This window comes from Macrotis lagotis, chromosome X, assembly GCF_037893015.1.
Source record: "Macrotis lagotis isolate mMagLag1 chromosome X, bilby.v1.9.chrom.fasta, whole genome shotgun sequence".
Lineage (NCBI taxonomy): Eukaryota > Metazoa > Chordata > Mammalia > Peramelemorphia > Peramelidae > Macrotis > Macrotis lagotis.
This window is the reverse complement of record NC_133666.1, coordinates 547,828,397-547,848,589: the sequence shown is the minus strand read 5'-3', so window position 1 is coordinate 547,848,589 and position 20,193 is coordinate 547,828,397. Positions and strand designations below refer to the sequence as shown.

Sequence of the window (20,193 nt, the reverse complement as noted above, 5' to 3'; positions counted from 1 at the left end):
ACCTGAGTTCAAATCTGGCCTCAGACACCTAATAATTACCTAGCTGTGTGGCCTTGGGCAAGCCACTTGATCCCATTGCCTTGCAAAAACTAAAAAAAAAAAAAATTTTATGTCATTTCCTCCCTGAGCCATTTTGATGAGAATGAAGGCTCACTCATTCCCCCTTGCCTTCTCCCCTCCCCTCCATTGAAGAAGCTTTTGCTTGACTCTTATTTGAAATCTCAACTTCCTTTCCTTTTCCTTCCTCTCAGTACTTTCCCCCATCACCCATTAACTCCATCCCTTTACCACATCATACCATTATGTTCCACTCCTTCCTGTGTCCTGTCTATATATACTCCTTCTAACTGCTCTTATAAATGAGAAAGTTCATATGAGTTATCAATATCTTCTTCCCATGCAAGAATACAAACATCAAGTTCCTAATAGTCCTTCTCTTCCACCCCCTCTATGGTTCACCAGAGTCTTGTACTTGGAGATCAAACTTTCTGTTCAGCTCTGGTTGTTTCAATAGGAAAGTTTGAATGTCTGCTGTTTCATTGAAAGTCCATCTTTTCCCCTGAAAGAGGATGTTCAGTTTTGCTGGGTAGTTGATTCTTGGTTGTAAACCAGGATCTTTTGTCTTCCAGAATATCATATTCCAATCCCTGCAAGCCCTTAATGTAGATGCTGTCAGATCCTGTTGACTATGGAACATTGGTAGTTGAATTATCTGTTTCTGGCAGCTTTTAGAATTTTCTCTTTGATTTGGGAGTTTTGGAATTTGACTGTAATATTCCTGGAAGTTTTTCTTTTGGGATCCCTTTTGGGGGGTGACCGGTGAATTCCCTCAATTTCTATTTTTACCCTCTGGTTCTAGGATCTAGGGCAATTTTGCTGTATTATTATTTTTTTTTTGTTTTTTAGATTTTTCAAGGCAATGGGGTTAAATGGCTTGCTCAAGGCCACATGGCTAGGTAATTATTAAGTGTCTGAGGTCGAATTTGAACCCAGGTACTCCTGACTCCAAGGCCAGTGCTCTATCCACTATGCCACCTAGCCGCCCCTGCATTATTTCTTGAAAAATGAAGTCTAGGCTCTTTTCCTGGTCATGACTTTCAGGTAGCCCAATAATTTTTAAATTATTTCTCCTGGATCTGTTTTCAAGGTCGGTTGTTTTTCCATTGAGATATTTCACATTTTATTCTAATTTTTGGCTTTTTTGGCAGAGTTTTATTTCTTCCTGATTTCTTGCAATGTCATCAGCTTCCATTAGTTCTATTCCACATTTAAAGGAGTTATTTTCTTCAGAGAGCTTTTTTTAATCTCCTTTTCCAGCTGGCCAATTCTGCTTTTTTAAGGCATTCTTCTGCTCATTTGCCTTTTGTTTTGCTTTTTCTATTAGGCCTAAGCTGGTTTTTAACATATTATTTTCTTAAGTATTTTTTATTTTTGTATATCTTTCACCAAGCTGTTGATTTGGTGTTCATGATTTTTCTGTATCACTCTCATTTCTCCTCTCAATTTTTCCACCACCTCCCTTAATTTCTTTTCATTCTTTTTTGAGCTCATCCATAGCCTGAGCCAATTTTCTATTCTCTTGGAGGTTTTGGATACAGAAGCTTTGATTTTGTCATCATCTGAGTATGTGTTTTAATCTTCCATGGGACTGAAGTAATTCTCTATGGTCAGATCCTTCTTTTTCTGTTGTTTACTCATTTCCTCCACCCAAGACTAATTTTCAGCACTTCCAAGGCTTTGGGGTTTTTTTTTGGGGGGGGCACCCCACAGGGACCTTTATTCCTTCAAGGTCTTATGCTCTCTAGCCTGTGCTTTGATATGTAGAAGACCTACTACTTCCCTCTGCCATGGGGCTATAAGGTTTTTATTTTTCAAAATAAACTGTTGATCTAGTTTATTTTTCTTTTTTTATTAAATTTGATATTTACAACTGAATATCTGTTCCATAAGGGTCTACATAGCCTATCACATTTGATTAAAAATTATTTGGGTAGGGGGCAGCTAGGTGGCGCAGTAGATAGAGCACAGGCCTTGGAGTCAGGAGGACCTGAGTTCAGTTCTGGCCTCAGACACTTAAAAATTACCTAGCCGTGTGGCCTTGGATAAGCCATTTAACCACATTGCCTTGCAAAAAAAAAGCAACAAAAAACAAAAACCTAAAAAATATTATTCAGGTAATCATTAAATGGGCAATCAGATGACTTTGAAGTAATTAACTATTACATTATGAATATTTTAATATATAAGTACTCTTCTTTTAAGTCTTTGGAAGAAATATTTCTCATTTTATAGCTTTAATAGCAATAACTTAATTTTGTATAGTGTTGTCGATTTTCAAAGTTCTTAATGGTAGTTTGCATTTTCTCCTCATTTTATGTATGAGTAAGTGGAATTTCAGGGATGTTGTGATATCCATCAGAGATTTCAACTAAGTTTGATGCTGTTCTACTCCAGGTTGCTAATATCCTGTTATTTCTAATTAATATTTTTAAAAAAAGATGTCATGCTCCTAAAGTACAAGTTGAATTTTTTTGTCCTTTTAAATTTCATCTTTGTTTTGCTTTCATCTCTGTTTTCTTTCCAGGGAAACATCTCCACACACGTTTCAGCTAGACTTTTTCTTCAATAATGTAAGCAAACCAAGTGCTCCTGTTTTTGATAGATTGGGAAGGTATGTATTTATCAGGTTATTTTGTTAGAGATTAGTAGTTTTTAGCATAGCACCCCTGGTCCATTTTCATTCATTTAACAATGTTGGGGAAACTTTCTTTTCCGCCAAGGGCCATTTGGATATTTATAACATCATTCATAGACCATACAAAATTATCAAATTAAAAATTAGCCTGCCATATTTGATCAAAATTTAATTAATTCATCCCTAAAAAGCTCCTAAATTTATTGAATTTTGAGTCCTGCTTGTGGTTGCTGAGGCAGCACCAAACCAAATGATTTTTCAGGACTTATGTGATCCATAGACCAGGTGTTCCTTGCCTTTCATTAACAGAATAGTGTGGAAGTGTGTTTCTTTGATATAAATTATCTGTGACATTATTAATTTGTAACTTTGAAGAAATTTTAGACTTCAGAAGTAGATAATGAGTTTAGTTATCTTAGACCAGTTTGTTATAGTTTCAACATGCAAATGAAAAATGTCAAATTGTGTTATTGTAAGGAATGTTACTTGTAATATCACTTGTAATTTGACCAGGAGTGATGTTTTTTGACCAAAAGATAATTTTCAGGTGATCAGATAATTATGACATGGTAGTAACTAAAAATCTGTCAGTTCTTTAATAACATACTATTAAACTCTCTATCTTCTGCCTTTTCTTTTAGATAGACCTTTATGAGAATTGTTTTAGCTGCCTTTTATCTAATTTATTTTTTTTTTGAATTTTACAATTTTCCCCCTACTCTTGCTTCTCTTTCCCACCCCCCCAAAAGTTTTAGTTACCTTTTAAAAGTTTTTATTAGCTAGATTTTAAAAGGGGAAAAAAAAATGGGTTCTCCATACTATGAAGGCAGTCTGATAGTAGGGAATAAAATAGTTAATAAAAATAGCCTAATTGAATTAATCAATTGGAAGAAAGTATTTTTAGAAAATCAGTGATTTTTTTTTTTTGTAATAGAACAAAGTGTCTTATCTTGGGTGTTATGGACTCTCCCAAGGTATCCATAGTGAGATTTCAGGGTGTTGTGGTGGTGGTGGTGATGATGTCAGTGTAAGTGGTATTTGCTGTCTGTGCATTTGGATGAGAAAAGAATTACATATTTGTTTTCCCTAACTTCTAATTGAAATTTAGCATTTCCTTCAATTATGAATGTAGACAACAAACCACAGTAGCAGTAAACATCTAATTCATGATTTTGTTACCCAATAGAAATGAAAGAAGTTTTCATAATAAATTTTTTCTAAAAATTTTCAAACATCATTTATGCTCATAATTGTTTTAAATGGTTGTAGTTATTAGACCCCAATCTGATTAATGATAGATTGAGTATGATCCATTGATCACAGTCATCCTGTCTGTAGATTCTCTTGCAAAGGGATCCATGACACAAGAAAGATTACAAACTCCATTTAGAGAGGATTACAAATTTTTTTAAAAAAAGAATTAGTCACTTAATAATTTTCTAGCCGTGTGACCTTGGTCAAGTTACTTAAATCCCATTGCCTTAAATTAAAAAAAAAAATTAAAAAAAGAGAAACTTTTAGAATGAGAAAAAATAATATTAAAGTGCATATAGGTATTTTTTTCCATGAGAATTTACCTATTAGGTATACTGGAAATAAAGTGTCTTTAGTTTACTGTATTTTTTTCATTGTTTTGTCTTTGTTGCATTATCATTACTAGTGATAGACTTAGGACTGCTAGTCTTAGGCCTAGCAAAGATTAAATTTGCAGTTTTGAAAAGTTAAAAAAATTTTTGAACTCTAAGAAGACATTTAGGAGAATAATATTAATTCATGTAGAATAAAAATAAATAATTTGTATATTCTAAAATTCTTAGCATTGTTAAAATCCACTTGTTAAGATAAAATGTTTTTCTTGTTTTGATTCTAGTGTCAGTCTGAGAAAATTATAATTGTATATTTTACATTTTGTACTAACATCATCTTGATAAGTTTTTGGTAAGAAGTAAAGATATTTTTATTGTACTAATTTTGTACTATAGTATCAGTACTCATTACTTTACAGTTTTTATGTTAATGACTTTAATATTAAGTGAACAGCATTGTGTACGAGCTTATGTTTTCACTCTTCTTCTTTTGGTAGCCTGGACTATGATGAAAACACTTCTATCATTTTTAGACCTAATGCAAAGGTAAAGTGAAAGTCTTCTTTTCATTTTTAAATCCCATCTTCCCTGATGAGTTTCAAGTCTTCCTCTTGAATCCAAAAATTGGATCTGTGTAAGCCAATACTTTTGTATGGCTGAATTAAGGTTGTTATTTTGTGAAAAGTATTTTGATATATTCTTCCAGCATATAAGTAAGTTTATATTCCAGTTTTTTAAAAACAGTAGTTTCTGGCAGCATTTCATCCAAATGTTATTTAACAAAAAGGAAATTGAATGAAGTTTGTTAATGTGATCAATCTTCTAAATCTATCCAGGATAGGAGTAGTGTTGGGAGAGGTCTGTAATGTTGTTAGGACCTTTTAGAATGTTTTCACTCATAATACTTATTTTTTTGCACATTTTTAGTTCTTTAGCCATTGATTTTTTTCCTCTTCTTTGATCTCTTGCTCAAAGGGTTAATGTAATTAGGCACTGAAGAGACCTTGGTATTACAGTCCCTTCAAAACTGCTTTGATCTTGATACTTTTTTCTAGTAGTAGAATTTGATAAATCCTGTTATATCCTTTGAGGAAATGATTTCATTCATTAGGAATTTTGTCCCTATTGACACTTAACTTAGAATGGTAGAATGCAGAGAATCAGGGTCTGGATCTTGTTTTGCTACTATTCCTTAATGGAATATTGTGAAAGTCAACCTTCTAGATATTGTTTTTGAAATGAAAATAATATTTGTCTTCTCTATTGTAGGTGATTGTGATGATCAAATGAAAAGTCTAAAAGTGCTTTGAAAAAAAGTAAAATGTTGTATAAGTATATAGTATGGTTATTTCTTAAAGAATGAATAAATAGAATGACTTGAAGGTTTGGTCTATTGAAGTGAAAGTTTTCATTTAAATTTCCTGTGAGGCTTAATTCTAGCTTGATATTAGAGGACTGGTCACTGGGTGATTTATTTATTTTAGAATGTTTTGAAGATTTTCTGTTCAAGAATAAAGGGTTGTATTATGTATCAATGGTGAGAGAGGTACCATAAAGACAACTGAATTTTTTTAGCATTGAGGTAGCTTAGACAAATAGTTTGTTTTTTATTACATGTTTAGTATAGGAAAATATTTATTATTGTTTTGTGAGTCATTTCATCTGCTCATTTCTGCACAAAGTCTGATTTGCACTTTCCACCTTTGTAATAAATTGTTAGGAAATGAGAGCAATTTATGCTTTTATGAGCTAATTTATATTTGTTATAGTTTTATAGGTTTTTGTAATTTCCACATTTCATCTCATCTCCATATTCTGGCACTACCTTGGGGTCTGGGAAGATGAATTCTTTAGCTATTTAGGAATGCTTTAGGGGCCCATAGTTGTGAAATTTGTTACCTGGAGTATTGAGTCTTTACCATTCCAATTCTATTTAATTTTGATCCCTGAATTTTCAGTGTATTTTGAATAATGATTTTAGTTAAAACCTAGGAGTATTTGTCATTTCAACTTAACTCTAGTTATATTGAAATTACAACTCAAACCTTAACCCTTTCTTTGCTCCTTTTAAAAAAAAAATCAGGTAAATACTGATGGTTTGGTCCTAAGAGGTTGGTACAACTGTCTGACACTAGCAATATATGGATCAGTCGATAGAGTGATAAGTCATGATAGAGACTCCCCTCCACCACCACCTCCACCTCCACCACCTCCCCAGCAACAGCCAAGTGTAAAAAGAACTCCAAAACATGGTAAGTAATTTAGAATTGCCTGGAAATAGTGAAATCTATGTGAATAATTTTATGTTTGTTCAGTCAAAATATGAAGTTTTCTCACATTTGAAATTGGTATCAGACTTCAGCTGTATATTGGTTTCATTTCAGCTTTCTTATCTGTAGTCATCTTGTTAGATATAGATTTTAAAAATTTTTCCTAATATTCTTCAAAATTCTTCTTTAAAAAAAATCTACTAGGGCTTCTTTAAATAAAGTTAACTAAAGTGGAATTCACTATAAACCTATTGTTTAGTTTTCAAGGAAATGATCTCATAAAGATATAGAAGAATATTTAGGTTAGGTATGAATTTTTGGAAGACCCACTTTATTTTATTTTATTTTTTTTTAGAAAGATTTTATTTATTTTGAGTTTTACAATCCCCCCCATTCTTGCTTCCCTCCCCCCACTTCCCAGAGAAAGCATTCTGTTAGTCTTTACATTTTTTTCCATGGTATTTTGATCTCAGTTGAATGTGCTGAGAGAGAAATCATAGCCTTGAGGAAGAAAAATAAAGTATGAGATAGCTCCATAATAAGATAATGGTTTTTTTCCCCCCTAATTTGTAGGTAATAGTCTTTGGTCTTTGTTCAAAGCCCACAATTCTTTCTCTGGCTACAGATGTATTCTCCATTGCAGATAGACCAAAATTGTCCCTGGTTGTTGCACTGATTGAATGAGCAAATCCATCAAGGTTGATCATCACCCCTATGTTGCTGTTAAGAGTGTACAATGTTTTTCTGGTTCAGCTCATCTCACTCAGCATCAGTTCATGCAAATCCTTCCAGGGGAAGCCCCACTTTAACTGAAAATTTCAAAATAATACATAAAACATATATTGCTAAAACATCCTGTTCATGGAATCACTTTTAACTATCTTATGATCTAATTTTGTCATCAAGTGACAGGCAGGGAAATTGAGAACTTCTGATTAGCTTTTTTTTTTTAATTAAAGATTTTATTTATTTTGAGTTTTACAATTTTCCTCCCAATCTTACTTCCCCCCCAACCCCCACAGAAAGCAATTTGTCAGTCTTTACATTGTTTCCATGTTGTACATTGATCCAAATTGAGTGTGATGAGAGAGAAATCATATCCCTTTTTTTTTTTTTTTTTTTTTTTAGGTTTTTGCAAGGCAAATGGGGTTAAGTGGCTTGCCCAAGGCCACACAGCTAGGTAATTATTTATTAAGTGTCTGAGACCGGATTTGAACCCAGGTACTCCTGACTCCAGAGCGGGTGCTTTATCCACTGCGCCACCTAGCCGCCCCCCTCCTGGTTTCTAATAGAAAAATAGTGTTCCATTACATACATATACTACAATTTCCTAAGCCATTCCTCAATTGAAGGACATTTCCAATTCTTTGCCAGTACAAACATGGCTGCTATGAATATTTTTGTACAAGTGATGTTTTTACCCTTTATCATCATCTCTTCAGGGTATAGACCCAGTAGTGGTGTTGCTGGATCAAAGGGTATGCATATTTTTGTTGCCCTTTGGGTGTAGTTCCAAATTTCTCTCCAGAAAGGTTGGATGAGTTCACAGCTCCACCAACAATGTAATAGTGTCCCAGATTTCCCACAACCCTTCCAATAATGATCATTATCATTTCTGGTCATATTGGTCAGTCGGAGAGGTGTGAGGTCGTACCTCAGAGATGCTTTAAAATTGCTTTGCATATCCTTTGACCATTTGTCAACTGGGGAATGGCTTTTTTTTAAAATATGACTCAGTTCTCTGTATATTTTAGAAATTAATCCTTTGTCAGAAACATTAGTTCTAGAGATTGTTTCCCAGTTTATAACATTTCTTTTTATCTTGGTTGCAGTGGTTTTATCTGTGCAAAAAGCTCTTTAACTTAATGTAATTTAAATCATCTAGTTTGTTTTTAGTGGTGTTCTCCATATCTTAACTTAATTATAAACTGCTCCCCTTTCTATAGATCTGACAGGTACACTAGTCCTTGATCTTCTGATTTGCTTATAGTATTTTTTTTTTATGTCTAAACCCTGGGGGCGGCTAGGTGGCGCAGTGGACAAAGCACCCGCCCTGGAGTCAGGAGTACCTGGGTTCAAATCCGGTCTCAGACACTTAATAATGACCTAGCTGCGTGGCCTTGGGCAAGCCACTTAACCCCATTTGCCTTGCAAAAACCTAAAAAAAAAAAATGAAATGTCTAAATCCTATATCCATTTGGTTCTTATCTTGGAATAGGGTTTGAGGTGTTGGTCTAATCTATGTTTCTTCCATACTAACTTCCAATTTTCCCAGCAGTTTTTATCGAAGAGTTTTTATCCCAATAGCTGGACTCTTTGGGTTTATCTGATCAGCTTCTTGCCAGATTATGGAATTGATATGTAGAGAAGCTTCATTCTCTTTCTTAAAGGCTTGGTATTAGTATAAGGATATTTAAGGGCACATAACAAAATTATGTGGAAGGCAGTGTTAAAATTTGCTTTAAAGTAAACTTTTTAGGCAAACATGTTTTTCATGAGTCAGTGTATATCTTTGTTTTGATTCTTGTGACTTGATGTGTCTAATGCCTTAGAGAAGTAGATTAGCATTATGATTTTATTAAGTGCTCATATGCCTTTCTGAAAATGTAGATTAACTGAGAAAGCTATGAAAGGAAATTTTATCATCTTGTTTAAATTAGATTTCAAGTTCAAATATTGAAAGCTTTTTTTTTTGACATGTAGTACATTTAAATGAGATAATGTATATGAAGTGCTTTTTTTTTTTTTTTTTTTGCAAGGCAGATGGAGTTAAGTGGCTTGCCCAAGGCCACGCAGCTAGGTCATTATTAAGTGTCTGAGACCGGATTTGAACCCAGGTACTCCTGACGCCAGGGCCGGTGCTTTATCCACTGCACCCCTTAGCCGCCCCTATGAAGTGCTTTTTAAACCTCAAAGTTCTGTATACATTTATTTTTGTCATTTTACTACTTACATGAGAATACCTTTTTTCCCCCGCCTAATAAAAATTAGCTGATGGTGAGAAAGAAGAGCAGTTTAATGGAAGTCCTCCAAGACCACAGCCTCGAGGACCAAGGACTCCTCCAGGACCTCCTCCACCTGATGATGATGATGATGATGAACCTCTGCCAGTGCCAGGTACAAGTAAAATCAGTGACTTCATTTCTCAGTTTTCTGATTAGAACCAGCAAGCATACATTATAAGTGAACATTAATGTTAGTTAGTATTCAAAGGTAAAAATATTTCGGTAGGAAAAAAGACACGAGTATTCTTAGAGCACAGTAAATATACTCTTGCAATATATTACAGCATAATTTATGTTGATTATACTTACTGGGTGAGATGCATTTTTAATAGTCTATGTTCTCTATCTTGTTCTAACTATTTTCTACTCTAGTCATTAATGAGAATAAGTATTACAAAATATTTCTTAAAGATCGGAATTTTTTTTCTTACATTCTATTTAAAACTATTATCTTTAAAAATCTAATTTTCAGTGATTGGTGAAAAAGAAGATGATATTCCTCAACGAGAAGATTACTTTGAACCCATTTCTCCTGATCGGACTTCTGTTCAGCAGGAAGGGCAATATTCAGATGAAGGTGAAGTAGAAGATCAGCATGAAGAAGGTGAAGATGAAGAGGATGTTGATGTTGAAGAAGAGGAGGATGAAGATGAGGAAGATGGTCACACAGTAGAGAGTATCCCAGAGGAAGAAGATGAAGATGAGGAAGAAGAAGGAGAAGAAGAAGAAGGAGAGGAGGATGAGGAAGAAGAAGAAGGTGAAGGAGAAGAAGAAGAGGAAGAAGAAGGTGAAGGTAAGAATTTTAGCTCCTAAAAGAAGAACTAAGAATTGTAACTTAGACATTTAGAAACTTAGGAATTAAAACAGCCAGTTTGTAGTTGAATGATATTCTTACAGTGTTTGATGATTAGTTTACTTATCAGATCTACGGAAAGGGGAGAAGTTTATGACCAAGGAATAGATAGAAAACATTATAGGTTAGTGGATTTTGCATATGGGAGTTCTGAAATTTGATAACATTAAAGCTGATCAGAAGTTGGACTCCAAATGATGAGCCCTTGAAAGAGGAGGACCAGGGTGGCTAGGTGGCGCAGTGGATAGAGCACCAGGCTGCCTGAGGAGCACCAAACTGTCTCAGATCAAGAAAAACAGAATAAATTTGTCTAATATTAAACAGCATCAGCTTGGGCCCATAACAAGATATGTACAGATAAATTCGTGGTAATCTCAGTGTAAAGATTCTTAAGAAATGACTAGGCAAATCCTCTTGCAGAAAATGGGACTTTTGGGAAGATGTGGCAGGAGAATTCCAGGCTTGGAAGACACAAATGTTTAGAGTTGGAGATGGATTGTTGGCTGTTAAAAGTTCTACATTGAAGTAGAAAATATAAATCCCAAATTTTGTTGAGGAAAAATTACTTTTCATGAGATCTAATCTAATTTTAATTTAATATAAAAGTGACAATTTTTTACAGTATTTAATTAGGTTTTGATCCCCTCAGATTTGTTTTGAAAGGGTGATATTAATTATGTTATAATTATCTCTTAATCTTTCTGAAAATTTGATCTTTTTTTCATAAAAATATTTAGCTTGTCATTTTTCTTTTGTAAGTTGAAGAATATATCTTTTAAAAAGAAAGGATTTGTAGAAGATATAGCAGATTCATTTTGTTTTGAAACAAAAGTAAGGTTGAAAAAAAACATTTCATGAATGTCTTGTTTCTTCTGAAATACAGGAGATAATATGAAATTAATTCAGTTTGGTAGATGCTTCTAAGAGTTTCTTCTCTTCTTGAGAACAGTTTTTAAGAAGTTTCATGCTGCCTGGAGAGAAATATGAGATTATTATTTTGTGAAAGAATTTTGTTATGCTTACATGTTATTTTAATTTATTTTCAGGAGATGATGGCTATGAACAAATTTCTAGTGATGAAGATGGAATTGCTGATTTAGAACGTGAAACATTTAAATATCCGAACTTTGATGTTGAATATACTGCTGAGGATTTAGCTTCAGTGCCTCCAATGACATATGATCCATATGACAGAGAACTTGTTCCACTTGCATATTTTAGCTGCCCATACAAGACAACTTTTGAAATTGAAGTCAGCAAGATGAAAGACCAAGGTCCTGATAAAGAAAACTCAGGGGCAGTAGAAGCATCAGTAAAGTTAATGGAACTCTTAGAGCTATATCAGGAAGATAGAGGTGCAAAGTGGGTCACAGCTTTGGAAGAAGTTCCAAGTTTAATAGTGAAAGGATTAAGTTATTTGCAGTTCAAAAACACACAACAAAATTATATTGGCCAGCTGGTAGATTGGACCATGCAAGCCTTGAATTTACAAGTAGCTCTCCGTCAGCCCATTGCCTTAAATGTCCGACAGCTCAAAGCTGGGACTAAATTAGTGTCCTCCCTAGCAGAATGTGGGCCTCAAGGAGTGATGGGACTTTTACAAGCAGGAGTTATCAGTGGTTTATTTGAACTTCTATTTGCTGATCATGTATCATCCTCTCTTAAGCTAAATGCTTTTAAAGCCTTGGATAGTATTATTAGTATGACTGAAGGTATGGAGGATTTTTTAAGAGGCAGGCAGGAGTTACATGAAAAAAGTGGTTATCAGAAACTTTTGGAGCTCATACTCTTGGATCAGACTGTGAGAGTAGTCACTGCTGGTTCTGCTATTCTCCAGAAATGTCACTTCTATGAGATTCTGTCTGAAATTAAAAGACTAGGTGATCAATTGGCAGAGAGGTCTTCTCTTCCTAACCATAGTGAGTCTGAGCAAGACACAGACCTGGGACTTGAGAGAACAAACCCTGAATATGAAAATGAAGTGGAAGCTTCTTTGGATATAGTTCATCTCTTGGAATCCTCTCTTATAACTGAAGGGGAGATAGAGAAGCTTATTAACCTCTTAGATGAAATCTTCCACTTAATGGAGACTGCACCTCACACTATGGTTCAACCTCCAGTGAAGTCATTCCCAACAATAGCAAGGATTACTGGGCCTCCAGAGAGAGATGATCCATATCCTATTCTATTCAGGTAAGATTCCTTTATTATTTTTAATTAAATATTTTATTAAAAACAGCATTAAACATAAATGCAAACAATTAAGCTTAAGGTTTTAATTCTACTGTTATAGAGAGAAGTTTTTTCTTTTTTTTCTGTTTTAAATTATAAGTCTACTATTAAAGAAAATAATTGTCTTTTTTTGGAATAGTATCATCTAAGAAGAATACTGCAAATCAAGAAAGTTAGGGAACTTACTGCCCTAGCACAAATTCTTAAAAAGTTGTGACTTACTCTGCTTTCATATCCCATTAAGAACCATAAGATAACTTAAATGGGTGCGTGTTGTTTTTATAAATGTACATTATCTGTGGGATACTATAATAATTGATGTCTGTAATGCTTCTGAGATATCAAAATAAATTTAAATAATGTTTAGTGAACTTGAGTCAGGAATATAAAATATTTTGACTAATAGTAATGATAGGCAGACTTATAGTTGACTGAAATACTTTATCAAAAAAGACTTAATGTTAACATTGGATAATAGTCTCTGATGGCATTTTCAGTCTTCTGTCTTACTAAAATTTTTGTCAGTGACTTCCTCACATAAAGATAGATAAGATATCAAATTTGGGGTTGATTCAAGTTGGGATGCTTAGCTAATAATGCTGGTGACATAATTAGGATTCAGAATAGATGGACAGATTGGCACATCATAAGCCAAAATTAACAAGACTTATTTTGGGGAGTTAAGATTTTATAAAAATAAATTTTTGTTGATTTCTTTTGTTTTTCTAACAACGTTTCTCTTGTATCTATCTCTCTTCTCCTACCCAAGAGTCAGCTAATGTAACAAAGAATATTTTTAAAAAGGAGGAAAAAACTAGTTAGTAGATTGAAAAAAATCTAATAATATATGAAATGTTCATACTTGTTCTGCTATTTAACCTCTGCAGAGAAGTTAAGGGAATTGCTGATTATCTTTTCTTTGAAGCCAAACTCATTTTTGACTATTTTGTGGTTTCTCCTCTTTCCATTTATATTGCTGTATGAGTTGTTGCTTAGATTGATTTTTCCAGGTTTTTCTAATTTCATCATTTTTTTACAATAGTATTACAATAATATTCTATTACTTTTATATTCAGTTTATTCAACCATGGCCCAGTTATTTCCTGTTCTTTGGTACGACCAAAAGTGCTGTTGAAAAATTTTGTTGCATATGAGGCTTTTCTTTTTGACAGTGACAGTTTTGAGCTATATACCTAAACTGAAATTTTTAGGTAAAAGGTATGCATATTTTAAGTATTTTATCAAATAATTTTTTTTTTAGTTTTTTTTTTTTGCAAGGCAAATGGGGTTAAGTGGCTTGCCCAAGGACACACAGCTAGGTAATTATTAAGTGTCTGAGACCAGATTTGAACCCAGGTCAAGGCCGGTGCTTTATCCACTATGCCACCTAGCCGCCCCAAATAATTTCAAATTGCTTTCTAATATAGTTATATTAATTCATAACTCCATCAGTAGTGCATTAGTATTTCTAGCTTTTCACAACTCCTCCAAAATCTTTGCCAATTTGCTAAGTAGGAAGCAGAATCTTAGAGTTGTTTTTATTTGCATTTCTCCTATTATTTGTAATTTGGAAATGGCTTTCCTATGATTGTTGATAATTTGCAATTCTTTAGAGAAATAATTGTTCATACCCTTGCCTGAACAAAAAGAAATTTAATATGGGTGAATGCGAATGACATCCTACTCTTCAGTTCAAAAGACTGATATTTATAAACACCACATGATTTAATTGTGGTTAAAGAGAAAAATATTTAAAGAGTTTTAACAGAATTTTTAATTAACAGAAGTAATTTGTTACAGCTGAGAGATGATTTTGTTTAAGGACATAATTTTTATAGATAAGGAAACGGAGACTAGGATAATTTAAGGGTCACAAAGCTAACTAGAAGGTAGCTAATGGCTCAGAAGATAGAGCACAGAGCCAGGAGTCAGGAAGACCTAAATTGAAATCTAACCTTAGATGTTTTCTTGCTGTTTGACCCTGGGCAAGTTTGATTATCTCAAAAAATAGATTCACCAGAGAAGGAAATGGCAAAATATTCCAAAATCTTTGCTAAGGAAAACCCCAAATCATGTCAGGAACGTTAGACTACAAAAACATTAAGAAAACCTAAAGTGCAGCACCAGAATTTTGACTCCGAGTCAGTTCTTGTTTATACTGTCATTCAAATTGAAGGAAAGTTGTTAGGATTACTCCTATTCTTTTATTTTCCTCCAACCCCCATCCCTCCCCCGGTCTAAATATTTCCTAGATTTCTAAATTAACTTCTGGAGAATGAGCTTTCAGTTATAAAATAAAGAAAAACCTTTGCAAAGAGATGATTTTTATTTTTTTAGGGAAAGATAAATGAATTCTAGTTTGAAATGACAGCAAAAAATCCTTGCATTAGCAATTAATGATAATTTTATACTGTACTGCATCTTTTAGGTTGTATTTGCCTGATATATGTAGTTGCCTCTGTGGCAGTTAATTGGAGGCTTAATATATGAAAGTGAATTATGAAGTAAAGGTTTTTAGGTTTCATGGATTTTTTCACCATAAATAGTTTAGATTCATTTGACAGTTCTTGTTCAGAGCTGGGGTGATAAAAATTTTAGATAAGATTTCCATTGCTTTCTTGGAATCTGTAGGGGTATAAATAACTTAACATTTTATTCATTTATTCATTTATTTAGCTTTTTATTTTTTATTTTTAGGTGTTTTTTTTTTTTTTTTTTTTTTTTTGCAGGGCAAATAGTGGCTTGCCCAAGGCCACACAGCTAGGTAATTATTAAATGTCTGAGACCGGATTTGAACCCAGGTACTCCTGACTCCAAGGCCGGTGTTTTATCCACTGTGCCACCTAGCCGCCCCTTAGCTTTTATTTTTATTATGAACTAGCAAACATGAAAGTTTCCAATTTACAATAAAGAAAAGAGGATTGTATATGAAAGTGTCAATCTCTATTGAATAGTTTTCTTTAAAGTATATGCTTAATTCATCATAGTAGCATCCATTCTGTTATGTCTGTTACATTCTGAATTTCAGCTCTAGTGTATATATTTTTCTTGTTTATTTTCTTGTTTTTTGAGACTGGGTTTTCTTACCTCACCTGGGCTGGAAGTGCAAGAATCTATTATGGGCCCAAGCTGATGCTGTTTAATATTAGACAAATTTATTCTGTTTTTCTTGATCTGGGCCAGTTTGATGCTCCTCAGGCAGCCTGGTGGTCCTCCTCTTTTTTTTTGTTTTTTAAAGGTTTTTGCAAGGCAAATGGGGTTAAGTGGTTTGCCCAAGGCCACACAGCTAGGTAATTATTAAGTGTCTGAGGTCAGATTTGAACTCAGGTCCTCCTGACTCCAGGGCCAGTGCTCTATCCACTGCACCACCTAGCCACCCTGGTCCTCCTCTTTCAAGGGCTCATCATTTGGAGTCCAACTTCTGATCAGCTTTAATGTTATCAAATTTCAGAACTTCCATATGCAAAATCCACTAACCTATAATGTTTTCTATCTATTCCTTGGTCATAAACTTCTCCCCTTTCCATAGATCTGATAAGTAAACTATTCCTTATTCTCCTAATTTGCTTATAATATTGACTTTTATGTCTAAATCCTACACCCATTTTAATCTTATCTTAGTATAGGGTGTGAAATGTTGGTCTAATCCTAGTTTCTGCCATACTATCTTCTGGTTTTCCCTGCAATTTTTGTTGAAGAGTGAGTTCTTACCCTAAAACTGGACTCTTTGGATTTATCAAACAGCAGATTACACAAACAAAACCACTCTAACCAAGATCAAAAGAAATGTAGTAAATTGGGAAACAATTTTTACATCTAGTGTTTCTGACAAAGGACTCATTTCTAAAATACATAGAGAACTTAGTCAAATTTATAAAAAAACAAGGCACCCCCATTGACAAATGGTCAGAGGATATGCAAAGGCAATTTTCAGATGAGGAAATCAGAGCTATTTATAGTCATATGAAAAAGTGCTCTAAATCATTACTGATTAGAGAAGTGCAAATTAAAACATCTCTGAGGGACCACCTTACACTTCTCACATTGGTCATTATGATCAGAAGGGACAGTGATCAATGTTGGAAGGGATGTAGGAAATCTGGGACACTAATACATTGTTGGTGGAGCTGTGAATTGATCCAACCTTTCTGGAGAGCAATTTGGGTCTATAACCTGAAGAGATCATGAAAAAGGGTAAAAACCGCACATGTACAAAAATATTCATAACATCTCTGTTCGTGGCAGCAAAGAATTGAAAATTGAGGGGATGTTCATCAATTGGGGAATAGCTGAACAAAATGACATTTATGTATGTGATGGAACACTTGTCCTATTAGAAATCAGGAGGGATGGGATTTCAGAGGAGCCTGGAACGACTTTCATGAATTGATGCTGAGTGATATGAGCAGAACCAGAGGAACACTGTACACCCTAACAACGAAATGGGGGTGATGATTAAACCTTAATAGACTTGCTTACTCCATCAGTACAATAATCAGGGACAGTTCTAAGGGATCTGTGATGGAGACTATCACCTCTATCCAGAGAAAGAACTGTGGAGTTTAAATGAAGTCCAGAGATTATTATCTTCTATTTAAAAAGAAAATTGACATATATTACATTATTTTCTTTCTTCCTTAGGAACATGTTTTTTCTCTCAACACACTCAATTTTGATATATGCATATCGTGGAAGCAATGTAAAGACTATCAGACTGCCTTCTATTGGGGGGGAGGAGGGATGGGGGAAATTGTAAAATTCAAAACCTTGGAAAAAAATGATTGCTAGAAAGTACTACTGTATATAATTGGAAAACAAATAAAATATTTTTATTTAAAAAAATCCACTAACCTAGCCTCATATACTCACAGGGATTATTATGCTAACTGAGCCTGTTCTTTGTGATTTTTAATCAACCTGAATTTGAATCCCAGTTTAATATATTTGCTAGCACTAGTACAATCTAGAGTGAAAATTTTGAGTCTTTCAGAGCCTCAGTTTCCTATTTATAAAGTAGTGATACTGTGCTTATATTTTTAGCAAAATGAATATTAATCAGTAAACATTTGAACACTTTCAAATATTAGTAGATTCTCATAAAATTATTTTTCTTTTCACTGTCTAATTCTAGCCTCTAGAAAGTATCAGTGGAAGAATAATATGTGTAGTTTAATATGTTTAGTGGGTATCTCCCCTGCAAGACCCCAGTGTTCAGCGTTGGGATACAGGCAAGAGAATTCCTGTTTTCAAGGAGTTTACAATGTCTTGGGGGAGACAGTGTGTATGTCTTTAAGTACATTCAAACTAAATATAATGTAATGTGGAGGATAGTAGTGGAGTTGGAAAACACTGTGTAAGAACTGCTTGTGCTGAATTTTGAAGGAACACGAGATTCTAAGGGTAGAGGTGAAAGAAGGCAGGGATGCATACATCCATTGGTGACTTTTGTACATTTTATCTTCCTTTCAGATACCTCCACAGTCACCACTTCCTAGAATTGATCACCTTGCTGCTGTCAATTCCTGCAATAAGTGCTCACCCTGCTGTACTGCAGGGTATGAGAGATGTTTTGAAGTTTCTAACACAGTCACAAAAAGGTCTTCTTTTTTTCCTCTCGGAACATGAAGCAACCAACTTGCTGATTAGAGCTCTTTGTCATCTTCTTGATCAAGAAGAAGAAGATGGTCTGCAGGCAGACGGTGTTATAGATGATACCTTTGCCTTGTGGTTACAGTACTCGACACAGACTTTGCAGTTTATCACAGAACTCTTTTGCCATTTTCAGCATTGCACAAACAATGAGGAAACTGACCATTCAGATCTCTTGGGAACGCTTCATAATCTTTACCAGATTACTTTTAACCCTGTGGGAAGAGCAGCTGTTGGTCATGTCTTCAGTCTTGAAAAGAATCTCCAGAGTCTTATTACTCTGATGGAGTACTATTCTAAAGAGGCTTTAGGGTAATTATTTACTTGATTTTGTTTTGTTTTTCTATTGCAATGAAAAACTAGATCAATCCAACATATTTTTCAAAGGAAGATGATTCTGAAATAAGAATTAACATCTTTTTTTTTTGGATGCTTGCCTCAAACTGACTTACTAGTTGATTAAAAGGTAGAATTATGGAAATATCAAATTGCCAAAATTATGATGTGACTCTTAACCTAAGGAAATGGGTTGTCACTGTGGTGCCGTGTGCATCTTTTTGATAAAATACTAAGACCCCACAAATGAAATAAAAACTGCCATGTTTTTGTTCAAAGTACTTTTATAGGGTTGTGAGAACTTTGAGCTTCCTCTGCTTCCTTTCCCCAGAAGGGTAGTATTATTGGTGGGTCCTCTGTCTGAACTAATGGGGAGAGAAGCAAATACATATCTGTAATAGTAACATTTACTTCTGTAGCTGTGAAGGCTTGTGTTGTCATTTCTATCATTCTACTGATAATTATTAAGTGTGTGCTCCGCATTGTATGAAACTTGAATTGGCATACACATGGACAAGTCTCCACTGCTGCTATTCCTTGCAGCAAAAAATATTGTTCTTCCCTGAACAAAAAAGTTTTGAGAACTGCTGCATTATAGTATTCACTTGTTCCTAAGAAAGGAATTTAATTACAGTATATATAATCTGTCTTCAGAAATTTCATTGTGACATCTGAAGCTATCTTATTCTCTTTAAAACTAAATGGAAAGGAGGTAGTTTTGAAAGTCAGTATTTTGATGCTTCTTTTTGTACCTGAGAGCTTAGAAACTTTCTCATGTTATAATGAATGAAGAAATAGATGTTATTTGTTCCAAGAGCTTAAAAATCTTATCTTGTTTCAGGGACTCCAAATCAAAGAAATCGGTAGCTTATAATTATGCGTGCATACTTGTTTTGTTGGTGGTTCAGTCTTCTAGTGATGTCCAGATGCTAGAGCAACATGCAGCGCCTCTCTTGAAGCTATGTAAAGCAGATGAAAATAACACGAAGTTGCAAGGTGTGGTACATGAAGTTATTAATGTGTGCAGAACATCTAAAGAAACTATTTTAAGTATCTCATAATGCTTTATCAGGTTTTAATCATGAATAGAGCTTTGCTGATATATTTTTCACTCTGTCAGTCTAAGACTAGATTTCAGTTGCAGAAACTTTTATATATATATATATACACACATATATATGTATATATATATCTTTTCTTAGAAATAATTGTGGAGTTTGGTGATTGACTAGTGAGAATGGCTAACTTAAAACTGGAATTAGAAGCGTTCGGTTTCAAATTTGTAGTTAGCCATTTATTTCATTGTAGGTATATCTTACCTTTGTAGTTATTTATGAACTGTGGTTTGCCATAACCTATTGGAATTATGTAGAGACTTGATTGTTGAAAATGGACATTTATTTAAAAAAAAATGTTTTGATTTTGAATAAAATGTCTGGAAAATCTTTATCGAGGACATTTTTTCCAAATTTTAATATGTATTTATTTAGAAATATTTTGCATAATTATTTTCAATTTCTACTTATAAGAACACAATAGGAAAAAATTAATTTACATTTTGAGCAAG

General features: G+C 33.9%; 1 protein-coding gene across 2 annotated transcripts in view; it reads left to right on the top strand.

Annotated features, from left to right (window-relative positions):
• Positions 1 to 20,193, top strand: part of VIRMA (vir like m6A methyltransferase associated) — a 91,818-nt gene that overhangs the window by 33,428 nt on the left and 38,197 nt on the right. For both annotated transcript variants that reach the window (XM_074200234.1, XM_074200235.1), the window contains exons 3-10: positions 2,585 to 2,671; positions 4,779 to 4,827; positions 6,365 to 6,533; positions 9,543 to 9,668; positions 10,029 to 10,349; positions 11,456 to 12,602; positions 18,111 to 18,602; positions 19,468 to 19,622. In XM_074200234.1, coding sequence (XP_074056335.1) covers positions 2,585 to 2,671; positions 4,779 to 4,827; positions 6,365 to 6,533; positions 9,543 to 9,668; positions 10,029 to 10,349; positions 11,456 to 12,602; positions 18,111 to 18,602; positions 19,468 to 19,622 — 2,546 coding nt within the window. The remainder of the gene's footprint in view (positions 1 to 2,584; positions 2,672 to 4,778; positions 4,828 to 6,364; positions 6,534 to 9,542; positions 9,669 to 10,028; positions 10,350 to 11,455; positions 12,603 to 18,110; positions 18,603 to 19,467; positions 19,623 to 20,193) is intronic.